Here is a 17331-nt window from a genome sequence, read left to right as displayed (position 1 = left end):
CAGCTCCCTGCCCAGCACCCTAGAACGGCCCCGCTTGCTCCCCATTCCTTTGGCGAGGTGCTGCCCTAGGGACGGCGCCGGAGCCGCCCCTCCTGCCCCCGGGGTTGCAGACCTGCCCCGGCCGCGAGGTGGCCGCCCGCCTTCTGCGCGCGCATTTCCCCCGGCGCCCGCTAGCCCGCTCTGAGAGCAGCCGAGGCCCGGCCTCCCGGGACGGCCCTCCAGGGGGCGGGCGCGCGCCCCGCAGCCGCCGCAGCGGCAGCCACGTCAGCGCGGCGTCTGTCCGGGGCCGAGCGCAGGATGGAGAAGGCGGTGGCGGCGGCGGCGGCCCTCGGGGCCGAGTTGGGCGTGCGGATCGCCCTGTTCGCGGCCTTCCTGTAAGCGTCTTGCGGTCGGACCCCACTCCAGACGGGCTGCTGACCCCAAAGGAGGCGGGCAGGCAGCCCCTGCCTCGGCCTGGGGTTCCTCGAGCGCCGCCCGCGGGCCGAGGTCCGGGGTCCCTAGGTGGGAAGCCCCGGCCGTGCCAGGAAACAAGCCGACAGGCTCTGCACATTTTTGTTTCTCCTTTAGGGTAACAGAGCTTCTCCCTCCCTTCCAGCGGCTGATCCAACCAGAGGAGATGTGGCTTTACCGGAATCCGTATGTGGAAGCAGAGTATTTCCCTACCAAGCCCATGTTTGTGCGTGGAGAACTAGCCTTCCTTCTGACCCTTAGTACCTGTTACTGAGCTTAATGCCAGGAAGCAGCAGGAGGTGGTCATTTTGGCTCCAAAACGGAAACTTACTGTCCCCCTTGTGCTAAAAATCAAAATTTAGGATCCAAATTTAGCAAGATGTCAGTTTTTGCTCCAGGGCCATGTTCTGAGCTCTGTTCCTTAGGATGGGGATGGCCCGAGGGAACTGGTCATTTAGAATAATGGGGTGATGGTGTTACTTGCTGGTGGAGCTGCTAGTGCCCAGTCTGACGCTGCTTATATTGACAGGGGAACAGGGAGCTCTGACACATAGTTCTGCTGTCCCTACCACCCCTCTTCCCTGTGGGAGCTCCTTTAACAACTAGTGGTCTCGGGGTTTGGTTTTTTAACCTCTGCCATGTTCCGGTTCAGGTCATTGCATTTCTCTCCCCACTGTCTCTGATCCTCCTGGCCAGATGTCTCAAGAAGGCGGGCGGGACAGACAGCAGACAGGCCTGCCTGGGTAAGAACCAGCGGTCTCTGGCTGGGTTACCTCCTTGGTGCTGGAATGAGAAGGTGGGAGTTGTGGGCTTCAGCCACTGGAGGTGTGACCTCAGCGGGTGGAGACCATGGGGTTCTGCATTCCTAAAGTCGTCCTATCTCCCCTGTACCTGTGCTGTCACCCGTGACACCGAAAACTAGCACTCTAAGAACGTAACTTCCTAGCAGTGCCTATGTGCACTGGATAATTTGTACCCCAGAAACATCTTCAGCCTAGTGCAGAAGTTCTCTCTGTGCAACACGGTAAGAGAATTATTTCCACGCTCAGCTCCGGTTGGAGCCTGACCGTTCCTGTCTCAGAAAGACATGGCTGCTCTCAAGAGACAATGACCATGCAGCGCCTCTGAGGCAGAAACTAACAGTAAGTTTCTTTGCTTTCCAGCTGCCAGCCTTGCCCTGGCTCTGAACGGTGTCTTTACCAACACAATAAAACTGATAGTGGGCAGGTGAGTGAGCAGGGTCCGCACCTGGGTGCCAGCCCTTCCCCCCCCACCCACCCACAGGAGGTGGTTCATGGCTGCACCACACAGCTTCCTCCTTATCCTTTCCTCCTCTGTCTGACCTTGCTTTTTTCACTTAACTCTTCCTCCCTTTCCCTATGGTTGTCCTGCAGGTGACACTTGGGCTCTTCGCTGCCCTGAACAGCATTTCCCACTGACAGCCGCAGCAGGGTCCACGTCCTCTAGAGCACCTGCTGAAGCTGCAGGGTGACTTGCTCTTTGCCCTAACAATTTATCATGTGCTGGACCGGCTCCCGCCCACCCCACCCCACCCCCCACCTCCCGATTTAAATGCTGACCCTGGAAATAATGCTTTTCTTTTAATGGTGACTGTCCTAATCCACTTCCATTATTTTGCCTGGGACACCATTTGACCGAGAGTAAATGGATTACAGATTACGGATGTCTGATAAAACCAAAAAATAATTTCTGGCGTTGTCAGGCGATCTGTGTTGAGATCATACTTCTTTCAGGCCACGCCCAGACTTCTTCTACCGCTGCTTCCCGGATGGGCAAGCCCATTCTGACTTGAAGTGCACAGGAGACAAGGACGTGGTGAATGAGGGCCGGAAGAGCTTCCCCAGTGGACATTCTTCCTGTACGATGTGAACTTGACATCTCTGCCTTTTGGGGGGCCACTGAATTTAACCTAGGAAATGTGTGAGGATGGGATCATCTCACTAGTTTTGTTCTTGTATCTAGAAACTAGCGAACCCCCCCCCTTCTTTAATAACCCCAAGATTTCACAAGTCTGAGCCTCAAAAATCAGGGAGGAGAGAGGAAGTAGTTTACCTTCATGAGATCTGGAACGTTTTAGGATTGTTGTATTATTTGCCTAGATCCTGCAATCTTGTACTAGTTATTAAAGCATTAACCTTTGCTGAAAGAAGGACTACTATGCGTCAGGTTCTTTGGAAGGATTCTTACCTCATTTAATACCAAAATAGCACAATGAGGTGGGTAGTATTATTTTTATGATTCCCATTTATACATGAGGAAACGAAGGCATTGAGAAGTTAAATAACCTGCCCAATTGTTAGTATTCCAAAAACTATTCTCAGAATAAATATTAACTTTGGGACACAAAATAAAGTCCTTCATTTTTCCCTTTTGTTTCCTCCTCCTCCATCATCAATGATCTCTACCAGAAGGGTATCCAGAAAGAATAAAACATGCATGCCCCCCCCCCCCCCCCGCCACCTATTTGCAGATGGATGACAGCGCTTCCTTTAAGAGACATACACTTATAGGTTTTCCCTCTTCTAGTTGCATTTGCTGGTCTGGCCTTTGCTTCCTTCTACCTGGCGGGGAAGTTACATTGCTTCGCGCCACAAGGCCGTGGGAAGTCTTGGAGGTTCTGTGCCTTTCTGTCGCCTCTCCTCCTCGCAGCTGTGATTGCACTTTCCCGCACCTGTGACTATAAGCATCACTGGCAAGGTAAGCGAGGTATTCGTGCCGTGCAAGTTCGCACGTTTCACCCACCATTTTACCCCAAGCATTTGGCACAGAGGAGACACTGAATGTGTCTGCTAAATGAATAAACAAATAAGTATGGGAGGGTCTGGGTTTCTGAACCAGCTGTATGGAGCATGGGAAAGCACAGTTTCCTTTTAAGGAGAAATATCCTAAATTTTCCATTACTCTGAAGCATCATAAGTTCAGAATAAACTACGAATTTCATTTTTATCTAAGAAATTTTTTACCACAAACCTCAAAAGCTCAATTCACTTAGGGTCTTAAAAATCAAGTTTGTTGTCATGAGGTTTTTGTTCAGAAACTAAAGTTCAAGAAAACATAAAATTGTAGTTAAACCAAAGAAATTTAAGTTGAATGACAAAGCAAAACATCCAAGTGACAGAGTACCTTCCCAGAAAACTCCTAATTCAAAAAAAAAACCTGACAGTATTTCCTAAAAGTCCTTAGGAGCCCTAAGGCTCCTAAAGAATAAACTTTTTTTTTTTTCCTGCAAAGAAAGGCAACTCCTGAGGAGTTTATTGCTTCCTCTAGAACTCTTTAAATGATGAAAAAGGGGTTAATATATCATTAAGTGAAACGTTATTCCAAATTTTTAAAAAATTCAATCTGGTATACTTGGAAAAAGGCTCATTTACACTTATTTAACTAAAGATATGTTTTGATTTGGTTTAGAAAAGAACCTGATGATAATCCTATTACTCATATAACAAAACTGAGAAAGCCTAAAGAAACCATAAACCTGGAATTGAGGTTTTTTTGCAGCCCAAACAAGTAGAGAAACCTGAAGGGCCAAGGTCTCTGTACCCATGTACCTCATTCTATTGCACTTTACAGATAACATGTCTTGTGCAAATTGAAGTTTGTGGCGATGCTGCGCTAGGCAGGTCTCTCAGTGCCAGTTTTCCACGTTTGCTCACTTCGTGTTTCCCTGTCTCATTTTGGTAATTGTTGAATATTTCAAGCTTTTTCATTATTACTATATTTGTTATGGTGGTCTGTGATCAGTGGTTATGACTTGCTGAAAGCTCAGATGATGGTTAGCATTTTTTTAGCAATAAAGTATTTTTTAATTAAGGTATATGCTTTTTTTTTTTTTAGATGTAATGCTATTGCACACTTAATAGACTACGGCACAGTATTAGCGTAACTTTCATCTTGCACTGGGAAACCAAAAAATTCATCTGACTTGCTTTATTGAGACATTCGCTTTACTGCAGTGATCTACAATTGAACTCACAGTATCAGTATGCCAGCACCGCGTGGTGTTTTAACATGATTTACGAGTCTAATATGATTAAGAGAAGACCTTATCTCTTCTCTTTCAGACGTACTAGTTGGATCCATGATTGGCCTGACATTTGCCTATGTCTGCTACAGGCAGTATTATCCTCCGCTGACTGACGCAGAATGCCATAAACCATTTCAGGACAGACTTGTACTTCCCATTGCACAGAAGCCTGGTGATCCTTATCATTTTAGTATTTAGAAATTGGAACTACCTCGGTGGAGATTAGGTGAATCACCCTTCGTAACTGCCCAAGAATTTCTGACCTTTTGTCTCTTAAGAGGTACAAGTGAGGACATCAGCACTTCATTCTGCCTCCATATGTTTATGCAGTTTTGCTCACATGGATTTATCATGGAGTCAAAGTTCAAGGTTCTTTTTCACTGCTCTGTGCCACACATTTGGTAAAAAGATCATACAGTAGTCTACCAGCTGGTATCCCAATATCTACAGCATTTTACATTTCATTTAAATGCCATTCTGGGAAGGATCTTTCACAAAGAAGCCTTTGCAAGGGGTGCCTGGGTGGCTCAGTCAGTTGAGCGTCTGACTCGATTTTGGCTCAGGTCATGATTTCAGGGTTGTGGGATTGAGCCCCATTTCGGGCTCTGTGCTGAGCATGGAGTCTGCTTAAGATTCTCTCCCTCCGCCCCTCTCCCCTGCTCGCTCAGGCTCTAAAATAAAAAAAGATTTTACAAAGAAGCCTCTACATATCCTAGAAGCTAGAGATGAATTTCCATTTTCTATAGCTCAAAATCTTAAAATCCAGGGCATGACCAACTGAAATTTTGGTTCTGTTTACTTTCTCTGGTGACAATTCCATCAAACCTTATATAGGAAAATGTCCAATTCTGGCTGTTTTACCTTCCTACATATGTATCTTACCTGAGTCTAGTCAAATATTGCTGTCCATTTTAAATACTGTGGACATAAATTATTTATTGAATTACTAAGTAAACAGTTTTAAAAAATGGTAAGGACAAATGAGGTGGAAACCACCCTCAGTTGCTAGTACTGAAACATACTCCTAAACTGTGCTCACTAGTTTCCTTCTCTCCATGCATGACTGAAGACCTGCCCAAATGCATCAACTCTGCCAACTGGCTAAGGCAGGAAAGAAAAATTACAGATGTGGTTATCTAGCGGAAAAATGAACTTTCTGTGACCCTTCTTCAAATGGGATACAAGGAACAATTTTACAGGAGATGCTACAGGACCTACAAGTACCTTTCTCTTTACAATCGTACTTTAAATATAACCTTGGCTTACGTGTTTCTGTATCTTCAGTGTGTCTTTTTCCTTCAATAAATGTGATATTCAAAGAAGATGGTGACTGTGGGTGTTTTTGGGCCTTAATACCACATGAGAGCCAGAACATTTCTAAAGTAAAACCCTGGATTCCCCATCTGACATAAGTGACACGACTATCGGTAGTAGAGGCTGATACCTGCAATTACTGAAGAACAGTCTCAGTATTTATTTTGTAATTGCCACGCTTTACTGTATCTGCCTAAAGAAAACACCAGTCCCCGGAAAAGAACTTAAATATTAGTTCTTTGCCCAAACGTTATCTTTTTAATTTGCTTTAGAAATATATACGGGGAGAAAACCGTTATTGTATTAACTTTCTGTATAATGGATGAACCAGGTAAAAGTAGGCAACTGGTCAATATGGTTTTATTTCAGTATTTCATAAACTTTTAAATATAATCATGTAAAAAAACAAACATTTCAAAAAGTGCAAAATATTAGAAAGCTAATCAGTACTATTAATCTTTCCATGCAGACAATCTGTTGCTGAAATAAGCAATACAAATTCTGTAGCAGGAAATATGTAGAAAATGATACTCTACAGTTGAAAAATAGTCTTGGTCAAGACACTGCACATGATACGACCAAAGTAGTGCAAATAATATATAACTAAAGGATTTAAATCAAGCCTATCATCCTATGTGATATGCAACCATGATGCTACCACAGGTGGAGAGACGAGACATCAAGCTCTTATACAGCTGCCTGCCCCTCCCCATCAGGAAAGAACCATTTCTTAGTCCCAGCAGTGGTTGATCTAGCTATCCCAGGGGTATGCTGTTCATCTTTGGTTACAGGAACTCCTCCTTGCTTGTCCTTTGGTTTACTCTTAAATACGCTCTATTCTGCTAATAGGAAGAATAAACTTAAATTTGAAGACAACTTGACAAAAGCTTCCCCTCTAAAATATAATTAATGCTACTTAATTCTCAGTAACCCTTACTTCAAACTCAGTTTATATACAAAAGTATTCCATGTATCTGACACTTCTTAGTGGCTAAGTCAGCATTAGCCTGTAAAGCAGATGGACAAGGAAAGGCCAGGCACTGACCCTGTACCCCAACCTCACCTCTACCATCTCTAAGGTGACAGTGATTAACTTCCTTTTCCTTTCCTCTCTGGAAAGGGATAAAGACGACTGCAGTTGAAGGGATGGCTGAAGTGAATGTTACATGCCAATGCACTGGATACCATGATACGTTTACAAAAAAACATTTTTTATAAAAAACGAAAACACAGCTTGCCTGCCTGTGCCATTGTTATAGGCCTATGGAGTGTGAAGGACTATCACAAAGAGAACTGCAAAGACAAACTGACCAATGAGAAAGAAAACAGCACAGTGGTGAGCAGATGCCTGGAAAAAGTTAGTCTACACGCACCCATCATCTTCAAGGTACCCTTCACTTTGCATGCTCTGACAATGACTGCAATAGCTGTTCCTTGGCCCCGACAGGCGTAGGTTTTTCTTGCAGAAAAAGAAACATTTCCCCCTAGCCAAACCGACCTGCCCAACCAACACTGCCTGTGCCATGAGGCTTCTAATACATTTTCTGGATTATGGGTACCAAGGAAGGCAATGGTGTTTACAAAATGTTTTCAAACAGAGCACACAGTACTACCTTCACCCAAGTGGATATGGTGGTTGACTGTCACAGATTCTATTTCACCATAAATGTACTCCTGAAATATTTTTATTTATAACCAAAGCAGCCTGTCAAGGCTTGTATAACTTTGCCCTCAACTTAAGGAAGAAGCTACTATCCAATAACTAAGTCAAATTTCATCTAAACTCTCCTAAGTTGAAGCACGATATAAAAAGACAGGTCTAGGATATATAACATCTTTGCTTTATAAAGATGCACCTAATGTGAACTAAACTATCCACTTTAGAGTCTGAGCGCAGCTCCAACAGCTGTGAAAATAATGAACAGCATCAGTGATTCCTCTGATCAACTGTCAGCTGTAGAGAATAAACAATAACTCTCTCCCAGCTACATTTTGGTCCTTCACAAAGTACTTGTAGGAAAGAAAAGTGGACTCAAAAGAATATGCTCAACAGTCTTTTACACACCCACTTAGCCTTCAAGTGCAGAGAACACCAATGAGACATGTGTACCCCAAAATGCCTTCTGAATCTCAAGCCTGTTTCCTAACTAGAGCATTTTCTAAAGACAAGCAATAACCTCCTAGAAAAATGTCTACCCAAGCCAAAATAAACTCAAAACAGACTTTATACTGTCTCAAGGAATAAGCAATAAAAATAAAGGATGGCACCTGTCACCCAAGAATTAAAGATGCAAAAACGCCCCACTATGAAGAATGGCGAGTGCTTATACGAAGCCAGTGGTAAAAAGCAATACGGTCTTCTCTTTGCTTTTCTACTCACTTCCAAAAAAGATTATCTTCCAAAGACCCCAGTGGTAAGTGGCAGGTAACATGCAAGAAATGACGTGGCTGAGAGGAAAACGGCAGGAAAAAGCAGGTAGATTTTCTGGGGAAGGATCCTTCAGTGTCTGTCTAGGGAAGAGTGGAAAGAGGTCACGATGCAGTCACAGCTGGAAGGCAGCCAAGCAGAATGCCAGAGCCTGATACGTGGACGTTCTTGTTACACATCTAAAAGGCTGAGTATGGGGCGCCTGGGTGGCTCAGTCGGTTAAGTGGCCGACTTCGGCCCAGGTCATGATCTCGCGGTCCGTGAGTTCGAGCCCCGCGTCGGGCTCTGTGCTGACAGCTCAGAGCCTGGAGCCTGTTTCAGATTCTGTGTCTCCCTCTCTCTGACCTTCCCCCATTCATGCTTTGTCTCTGTCTCAAAAATAAATAAACGCTAAAAAAAAAAAAAAAATTAAAAGGCTGAGTAACTTAAATCTCAGGATGTGTTGTTCATAATTAAAATTCTAACTACTGCCATGGTAACTCTCAGATGATCAGAACTATTAAGATTCTGAGTTTAGATCCTAAAAATGATTAAGTGTTATTGGACCAAATCACTAGCAAAGTAAATGAACACTAACCTTTCTCTAAGTGGGCTATTGTGCTTTTTCCCCCAGGAATTTTAACCAGAGTCCCTCTAAAAATGAATAATAACCTAGATCTTGGTGACAGGCAAGAGAAAAGTATATTTATAAAGAGCCCAAGTGTACACTGTTCCCCATAACATATTAATATGTAGGAACCATGCAGCATACGTGACATTTAGAAACTCACATTAAGTAGCCATACATAGTTGATTTTTACTGTAAAGGCTGATCAAGGAAGATGCCCTGGGTTTGGTAGATTTCTTTGAGGACCAGCAATACAGTATCTTCAGACTCCCTGTAAAGAGAAAAACTTACATTGTAAAAAGCAGCAGCTAATGTTCATACTTAAAGATGCTTTACACGTACTACCTCATTTACACAACCACTGTGCAAGTTCATTTTTTACAATAAAAAGTTCATTTTACAGTGGGATATTTATTACTCAGCCATAAAGAATAATGAAATCTTGCTTTTTGCAACAATATGAATGGACCTGGAGGTTGCTAAGTGAAGTGAACCAGACACAAATACCATATGATTTCACTTATATGTGGAATCTAAAATACAAATGAACAAAAAACCAGACTCTTAAACACAGAGAACAAATGTGGCTGCCAGAAGGGAGATGGGTGTGGGTAAATAGGTGAAGGGAATTAAGACATACTAACTTCCAGTTATAAATAAGTTGGGGTGCCTGGGTGACTCAGTCGGTTTGAGTATCCGACTCTGGATTTCGGCTCAAGTCATGATCCCAGGGTCGTGAGATCAAGTGCCGCATCCAGCTCTGTGAAGCATGGAGCTTGCTTGGCATTCTCTCTCTCCCTCTCTCTTCTCTCCCCTGCTCACACATGCTCTTTCTCTCTCTCAAAATAAATGCTCAGCACAAAGTCAGACACAGGGCTTGATCCCATGACCCTGGGATCATGACCTGAGCCAAAATCAAAAGTTGCACACTCAACCAACTGAGCCACCGAGGAGTCCCTGAGCTATATATCCTTAAGGCAATCCTTCATCATGTTATTTTATATAATCAAATTTCTTTATGAACTGGATATGAGCAATTGCTGGGACACACACAGAATAGTATCTGGAAGATGCATGAGAAATTCATAACATTGACTCTCATAAGATGGGAACTAGTGGTTAAGAAGCCGGTGGGAGGGAAACTTCATTATTATACCCTTTTATATCTTGAATTTTGAACCAGGTGATTGCATTACCTTAAAAAAATTTTTTTTTTTTTACTTTTTGAGAGAGACAGAGAGAGAGAGTGCGAGTGCACTCATGCATGAGTGGGGGAGGGGCAGAGACAGGGAGACACAGAATCTGAAGCAGGCTCCAGGCTTTGAGTTGTCAGCACAGAGCCCGATGTGGGGCTCCAAATCATAAGCCTGAGATCATGACCTGAGCTGAAGTCAAACACTTAACCAACTGAGCCACCCAGGCGCCCCAGTGTTACCTTTTTTCTTAAGTTTATTTATTTTGAAGGAGGGGGGGGGGGGAGGGAGAGAGGGGGAAAGAGAGAGAGAGAGTGAGCATAAGCGGGAGAGGGGCAGAGAGAGGGGGTGAGAGAGAATCCCAAGCAGACCCTGTGCTATCAGCACAGAGCCCGTGTCGCTGACAGCACAGATCCTGCTTGGGATTCTCTCTCTCGCTATGCCCCTCTCCTGCTCATATTTTCTCTCTCAAAACAAATAAAATGTAAAAAACAAAACAAAACTAAGATGACCAACTGGATGGCTCTTCCCATACTGTCCCAAGAATGAGCTCTGTGAAAAGGGTACAGTTCTTGGCCATTTACTACTAAATTTTTTTTTTTTTTTTTTTTTACATTACCAGACATTCTGCTAGACATTTTTTTTGTTTGGTTTTTGTTTTTTTTGTTTTTTTTTTTGTTGTTGTTAGAGAAAAAGAGCACATGCACAAGAAGGGGAGGGGCGGAGGGAGAAGCAGAAAGAGAGAATCTCAAGCAGGCTCCAGGCTTTAAAAAAAAAAAAAAAAGAAAGAAAAGCAACCAAGTTTAAAAATAAAATAAAAACTATAGTGTGCAAAATACATACATTGAAAACTACAGAACATTGCTGAAGGAAATTAAAGACCAAAATACACTGAGAGATACTGTGTTTGTGGAGCTGAAGACTCAATATCATTCAGATGTCAATTCTGTCATTTTATCTGCAGATATTATGCAATCACAAAATCCCAGAAAGCTTTTTATTTGAAATTAACAAGCTCAATTTAAAACATACGTGGAAATGCAAAGGACCTACAGTAGCTAAAATAAAGAAGAATAAAGTTGGGTGACTCACAATACCTGATTTCAAGACTTATTTTGAAGTTACAGTAATCAACACAATGTTTTACTGGCATAAAGACAAGCAAATAGATCAATGGAACAACCTAGAACCAAGGTAATTCAGTCTCCATCTGAATAAATAAATGTTATTACAACAACTGGATAGCTACATGCAAACCAATGAACTTCAATTCTTACCTCACACCATATTAAAAAATTAACTCAACCAAAATGGATCACAGACCGAAATATAAAAGCTAAAATGATATAACTTCTAGAACACAAGTGATATCTTAATGACTTTGGATTTGGCAAAGATTTCTTAAATATGTTAAAAAATCACAAATGTCAATAAATTGGACTATATCAAAATCAAAAACTTTTGCTCTTCAAAACATTTTGCTGGAAAAACGAAAAACCACATTCTGAGAAAAAAACATGTATCTGAAAAGGACTTGTAACTAGCATATAGAAAGAACTCCTGAAACTTAAAAAGATAATCTATTTTCCTTAATGGACAAAAGATTGAAACAGTTCTCCAAAGAAGATGTATAGATGGCACTCACATGAAAATATATTCAACATCATTAGGGAAATGCAAATTAAAACCATAGTGAGGTGCTATTACAACCCATTTAGAAAGGCTAAGAGACAAATCATGAAGTTATCATACCGAGTACCCTTGAAGATACGGAGCTATTGGAACTCTCAAACATTGCTGATGGGAATGGAAAATGCTGGCAGGAAAAGTTTGGCAGTTTCTTTTTTATTTTAAGTCAGCTCCACACCCAGCGCAGAGCCCAATGCGGGGCTTGAACTCATGACCCTGAGATTAAGACCTGAGCTGAGATCAAAAGTCGAACGCTTAATCGACTGAGCCACCCAGGCACCCCTGGCAGTCACTTTTAAAAATACTTTTACCCTACAATACCTAGCCATTATTCCACTCCTAGGTATTTTCCCAAGAGAAACTAAAGAATATGTCCATATAAAGTCTTGTACACGAATGTTCACAGTTTTATCTATAATAGCCAAAAACTGGAAACACCCCAAATGTCCACCAGCAGGTAAATGAACAAATTGGGGTACATTCATACAATAGACTACTACTTGGCAATAAAAAGGAAAGAAACTGATACACATCATGGAGAATGAAGGAAGCCATACAAAAAAGGGTATATATAATAGGATTCCATTTATAAAAAAAAGTCATATGGCATAATGCCAGCAACTCCAACTGTAAGTATTTGCAGATCTACTCATGATTAGGTGAAATGACATAAACAAGGTGTATAAAGTTCTAGAGTAGAGAAATCTAAAGAGACCCAGCAATAAAAGACTATTTAAATGAATTACAGAATATTCATATAGTGGAGTACTAAAGCTACAAAAGAATGGAGAAACTCTTTATACCTGATAGGCAAAAAACTCCAAGACTCACTAGTAGAAAAAGCAAGTTACAGAACAATACCTATAATATGATACTTCTGTATTCGTTAAAAGAGACATATAATACAGTCACATATTCACACCTGTGTTATATATGTATAAAATAGACCTCTAGAAGAAATTAGTAAGGAGGTTCCTCAAAAAGTTGAAAACAGAACTACCCTATGATCAAGACTGTCTTTGAAGCTGTCCCTGAATTTACAGCTGAGAGAACACAGTAGCCCAGAAAGCCAGGAGTGGAGACTGTAGGAGAAAGGAGTTCATCATGGTAGATGACCTAAAGTGATTGTTGTATAAAAAATCATCAGGTTGTTGAAGAGCTCCATGCTATTGTTGTGTCACATAAAGATGAAGTGCCTGTTATTAAAGTGGCCAATGATAATGCTCCAGAGCATGCTTTGAGACCTGGTTTCTTAACTACTTTTGCTCTTCCAACAGACCAAAGGAGCAAACTTGGACTTCCAAAAAGTGAAAGTATCATCTGTTACTGTAACACCTACTGGGTGGTTCAAGTTAATTGTTTACTTTTGGTGGTGAGTTTCACAGCCAGCAGCAATGCCAATACAGGACTAATTGTCAACCTAGAAAAGGAACTTGCTCCATTATTTGAAGAATTGAGACAGGTTGTGGACGTTAATCTGGCAGTTGTTTTGATGTATACCTTAACTTTCCTTATAACAGACATATATCAATCCAGCAATCTTTACAGACCATACTACTTGTATCCCTGTACTCAAGAAAGGGCCCTCTTTCCCACCTTACACTAAAAAAAGAGCCTATACATAAAATTTATGGACATATTGTTATCTTCCCATGCGTAGGGTATTTTCTTATTTAGTGAGATCTGGGGATACCACAGAAATGGTTCAATACATCACAGCTCTCATGGTGTTAGCCAGTCACCAACTACGCATGAGATTCTATTCAGTGGGTCAGAATCAAAATTGCACTTTGGGGGTGCCTGGGTGGCTCAGTCGCTTAAGCATCTATTTTCGGCTCATGTCATGAGTAATCTCATGGTTTGTGAGTTTGACCCCTGCATTGGGCTCTCTGCTATCAAGTGCAGAGCCTGCTTTGGATCCTCTGTCTCCCTCTCCCCATTCCCCATTTGCACCCAGTCTCTTTCTCAAAAATAAACATTAAAAAAAATAATTACACGGGCACGTGGGTGGCTCAGTCAGGTAAGCGTCTGACTCTTGATTTCAGCTCAGGTCATGATCTCATGATTCATGGTTTGAGTTCTAGGTCGGGCTCTGCACTAACAGTATGGAACCTATTTGGGATTCTCTTTCTCTGTCTCCATCTGCCCCTTCCCTTCTCATATTCTCTCTCTTTCTCCTCTCTCTCTAAATTAAAAAAAAAATTAATTTTTAAAAAAATTAAAAAATGATCCACTTGAGCCATTAAGTGCTACCTATTGCATAATATGCCCAGTCCTATAAAATGAACCAGGAGCTTTTTATTGTGAATAACAACAAGGATGTATTTTTCTTTATAGTGTTTTATTTCTTTGCGCTGAGTGTGAGGAAGATATAATGGCTTAGTAAAAGTAATAAAATCAGTAAAATTACTAAAAAAAAAGGAAGAATGGGGCGCCTGGGTGGCTCGGTCGGTTGAGCGTCCGACTTCGGCTCAGGTCATGATCTCACGGTCCGTGAGTTCGAGCCCCGCGTCGGGCTCTGTGCTGACAGCTCAGAGCCTGGAGCCTGTTTCAGATTCTGTGTCTCCCTCTCTCTCTGCCCCTCCCCTGTTCATGCTCTGTCTCTCTCTGTCTCAAAAATAAATAAACGTTAAAAAAAAAAAAATTTTTTTTTTAATAAAAAAATAAAAAAAAGGAAGAAAAAAGAACACCCTATGATCCAGTGATTGCACTACTAGGTATTTAACCCAAAGAATACAAAAACAGTAATTCAAAGGGATACATACACCCCAATATTTATAGCAGCATTACCTACAATAGCCAAAATATGGAAACAGCCCAAGCCCATTGATAGACGAATGGATAAAGAAGAGGTAATATATATACACAATGGATACTACTCAAACCAAGAACAAACCAAAAAAAAGAGAGAGAGGCAAACAAAACAAATGAGCATAGGAAACAGCCCAAGCCCATTGATAGATGAATGGATAAAGAAGAGGTAATATATATACACAATGGATACTACTCAAACCAAGAACAAACCAAAAAAAAAGAGTGGCAAACAAAACAAATGAGCATAGGAAAAAAAAAAAAAGAGAGAGAGGCAAACCACTAGACTCTTAACTCTAGAAAACAAACTGATGGTTACCAGAAGGGAGATGGGTGGGGGGATGGGTGAAATAGGTGAGAGGATGAAGGAGTGCACTTGTGATGAGCACTAGGTGGACGTATGGAAGTGCTGAATCACTATCTTGTACACATGAAATTAACATTACACTGTATGGTAACTAAATGGATTTAAATAAAAACTTAAAAATATAATAAAGAACCATAATTTAAAAAGAAAGCAACCCTTTTTCAGATTTCTATCAAGCCACATCAGCAGAGATCATTCTTAAGAGCATTATTTTGGCCTCTTACAGGACTGCTTTTATTGAGTTGCACTTAGATTATATGTCATGGCCTCTACTGTACTTATTATCTAGAGATAAAACTGACTCCATCAAATAATAATCTCCTTTATCAGGACTCAATAGAAAAATTCCTCTCAAGACGTTAAAGCATTATTTTTTGAACTCTTACCCCCTACCCATCTTATTTTCCTAGTTGTATTTTCCTTTAGTTTCAAATATTTGATGATTAAGTTCTTTTCTAATAGATGAATTTCAAAAAGCATCATTAATCCATTCTACAATCCATCAGATAGTTTTTTTAATAATGATTAATTCTGTTGAATAAGTTCTGGGGATCTAATTACAGCAAGGTACTATAGTCAGTAACACTGTACCATATACCTGGAAGTTACTAAAAGTAAATCTTAAATGTTCTCATCACACACACACGCACAATATATAACTATGTGCAGTGATGGAGGTGTTATCTAATCCTATTGTGTTAACCACTTCACAATATATACATGTATCAAATCACATTGCACATCTTAAACTTGTATAATGTGTCAATTATATCTCTAAATCTTGAAAAAATATTTAAACATTAAAAGATTAAACATTAAAGGGGTGTCTGGGTAGCTCAGTCAGTTAAGCGTCCAACTCTTGGTTTCGGCTCAGGTCACAATCACACAGTTCGTGAGCTGGAGCCCCACATCGGGCTCTGCCCTGACAGCGCACAACCTGCTTAGGATTCTGTCTCCCTCTCTCTCTGCCTCTCCCCCTCTTGCTATCTCTCTCTCTCAAAATAAATAGAAACATTTTAAAAATTAAAAAATTAAATGTTAAAACAAAAAATAAAGTCTGTTCTAGCTACTATAAACACTTTTAAATGGGTTTAAAATACTTTTAGCAACAGTAACATATTTGTCCAGTGCATTCATACATACCCATCCTGTCCTACCTACAGCCAAAGGACACCACTTTAAAAGTGGTTTTAGGGGCGCCTGGGTGGCGCAGTCAGTTAAGCGTCCGGCTTCAGCCAGGTCACGATCTCGCGGTCCGTGGGTTCGAGCCCCGCGTCAGGCTCTGGGCTGATGGCTCAGAGCCTGGAGCCTGTTTCCGATTCTGTGTCTCCCTCTCTCTCTGCCCCTCCCCCGTTCATGCTCTGTCTCTCTGTCCCAAAAATAAATAAACGTTAAAAAAAAATTTTTTAAATAAATAAATAAATAAATAAATAAAAGTGGTTTTAGGGGAGCCTGGGTGGCTCGTCGGTTAAGCATCCGACTTCGGCTCAGGTCAGATCTCACACTCCGTGAGTTCAAGCCCCACATCAGGCTCTGTGCTGACAGCTCAGAGCCTGGAGCCTGCTTCAGATTCTGTGTCTCCCTCTCTCTGACCCTGCCCCATTCATGCTCTGTGTCTGTCTCAAAAATAAACATTAAAAAAAAAAAAAGTGGTTTTAAAAACTAAACTAACTTAACTCATGGCTGCTGGCATCATCTGCCCATGCTCTATCAAACAGCAAAATAAAACGTGTTTAAATCAGATTTCTTTAAATGACATGATTGTTATTTTGTAATTACCTAAATGAGAAATCACTCTAATCCCAAATGTACACTAGCCTATCCTCTCTTTTCTGTATCTATCAAATATCTGTAAAACAATCAGACCAAAAAAATAAATAAGTAAAAACCCACACCCCAGAAACAAAAGCAAACACTTACCAGTAGCATAGATGGCTTTGCAAAGCAAATAAATATTCATTAAAACTTTCAATGGGCTTCTCTTGTAGCACATAATCAATGCGTTGGCCTCCATTCAGCATTCCCACATTGATGGGTGGGACTTCTTTAACGGCCACAGAGGCCTCTTCTGTGTTAACATCTGGACATGGAGGAACCACAATAACCATCTAAAAGCTTCCAGTCCCCCAAGATTACCCTAACTTCCCCTCAGATGGGTAAGTTTACAGTGGGATGAGCTACTCTCTGTTCAGAAAGCTCTCTGCACCTTCTTCCTTTCAATCCCCTTAAAGCTTCTCCTCAAGTCACAATGATTTTGTCCAATCCCATTTTTTCTTTCCTATACCTCTGATAGCGAATTCATTTGCATCTGGTTTATAAATAAATGTACCTATAGAAATCTTTAGGCAGTTGAAAATTAAAGCAAAAAGAATGCAAAGTTAACTGTGAAATTAAGAGGAGATATATGAGCTAGTGCCCAGCCAGGAA

The 17331-nt window shown here is 41.3% G+C and overlaps 2 protein-coding genes and 1 pseudogene across 7 annotated transcripts in view; 2 read left to right on the top strand and 1 right to left on the bottom strand.

Annotated features, from left to right (window-relative positions):
* Positions 1 to 296: 296 nt before the first annotated feature.
* On the top strand, positions 297 to 6010 carry PLPP5 (phospholipid phosphatase 5). 3 transcript variants are annotated; one of them, XM_047091138.1, is made up of 8 exons: positions 297 to 374; positions 568 to 676; positions 1103 to 1193; positions 1614 to 1677; positions 2205 to 2329; positions 2998 to 3168; positions 4533 to 4721; positions 5565 to 6010. In XM_047091138.1, the coding sequence occupies exons 1-7, from the start codon at positions 298 to 300 to the stop codon at positions 4691 to 4693; spliced, it is 798 nt and encodes a 265-aa protein (XP_046947094.1). In that variant the 5' UTR covers position 297; the 3' UTR covers positions 4694 to 4721; positions 5565 to 6010. The 3 variants fall into 3 exon arrangements, with proteins under 3 accessions (XP_046947094.1, XP_046947093.1, XP_046947095.1); XM_047091137.1 differs by lacking the exon at positions 5565 to 6010 and having other exon boundaries at positions 4533 to 5073; XM_047091139.1 differs by lacking the exon at positions 5565 to 6010 and having other exon boundaries at positions 301 to 374; positions 596 to 676; positions 4533 to 5073.
* DDHD2 (DDHD domain containing 2) overlaps positions 2292 to 17331 on the bottom strand; it is a 31127-nt gene continuing 16087 nt past the window's right edge. The window contains exons 17-19 of one of the 4 annotated variants that reach the window (XM_047091133.1): positions 16825 to 16984; positions 9008 to 9115; positions 2292 to 2380 (exon numbers count right to left, since the gene is read on the bottom strand). In XM_047091133.1, coding sequence (XP_046947089.1) covers positions 9034 to 9115; positions 16825 to 16984 — 242 coding nt within the window. In that variant the 3' untranslated portion in view covers positions 2292 to 2380; positions 9008 to 9033. Of the gene's footprint in view, positions 2381 to 6143; positions 8321 to 8587; positions 8628 to 9007; positions 9116 to 16824; positions 16985 to 17331 lie in introns of those variants that run through there. The other 3 variants (XM_047091135.1, XM_047091132.1, XM_047091134.1) reach the window with 3 other exon arrangements.
* LOC124520317 (ragulator complex protein LAMTOR3-like) lies at positions 12831 to 13380 on the top strand (annotated as a pseudogene).

Source organism: Lynx rufus, unplaced genomic scaffold (genome assembly GCF_022079265.1).
Source record: "Lynx rufus isolate CCGP_SWC_20201006 ecotype Redwood Valley unplaced genomic scaffold, mLynRuf1.p SCAF_3, whole genome shotgun sequence".
Lineage (NCBI taxonomy): Eukaryota > Metazoa > Chordata > Mammalia > Carnivora > Felidae > Lynx > Lynx rufus.
The sequence above is the reverse complement of the archived record's forward strand: the minus strand, read 5'-3'. Positions and strand labels throughout refer to the sequence as shown.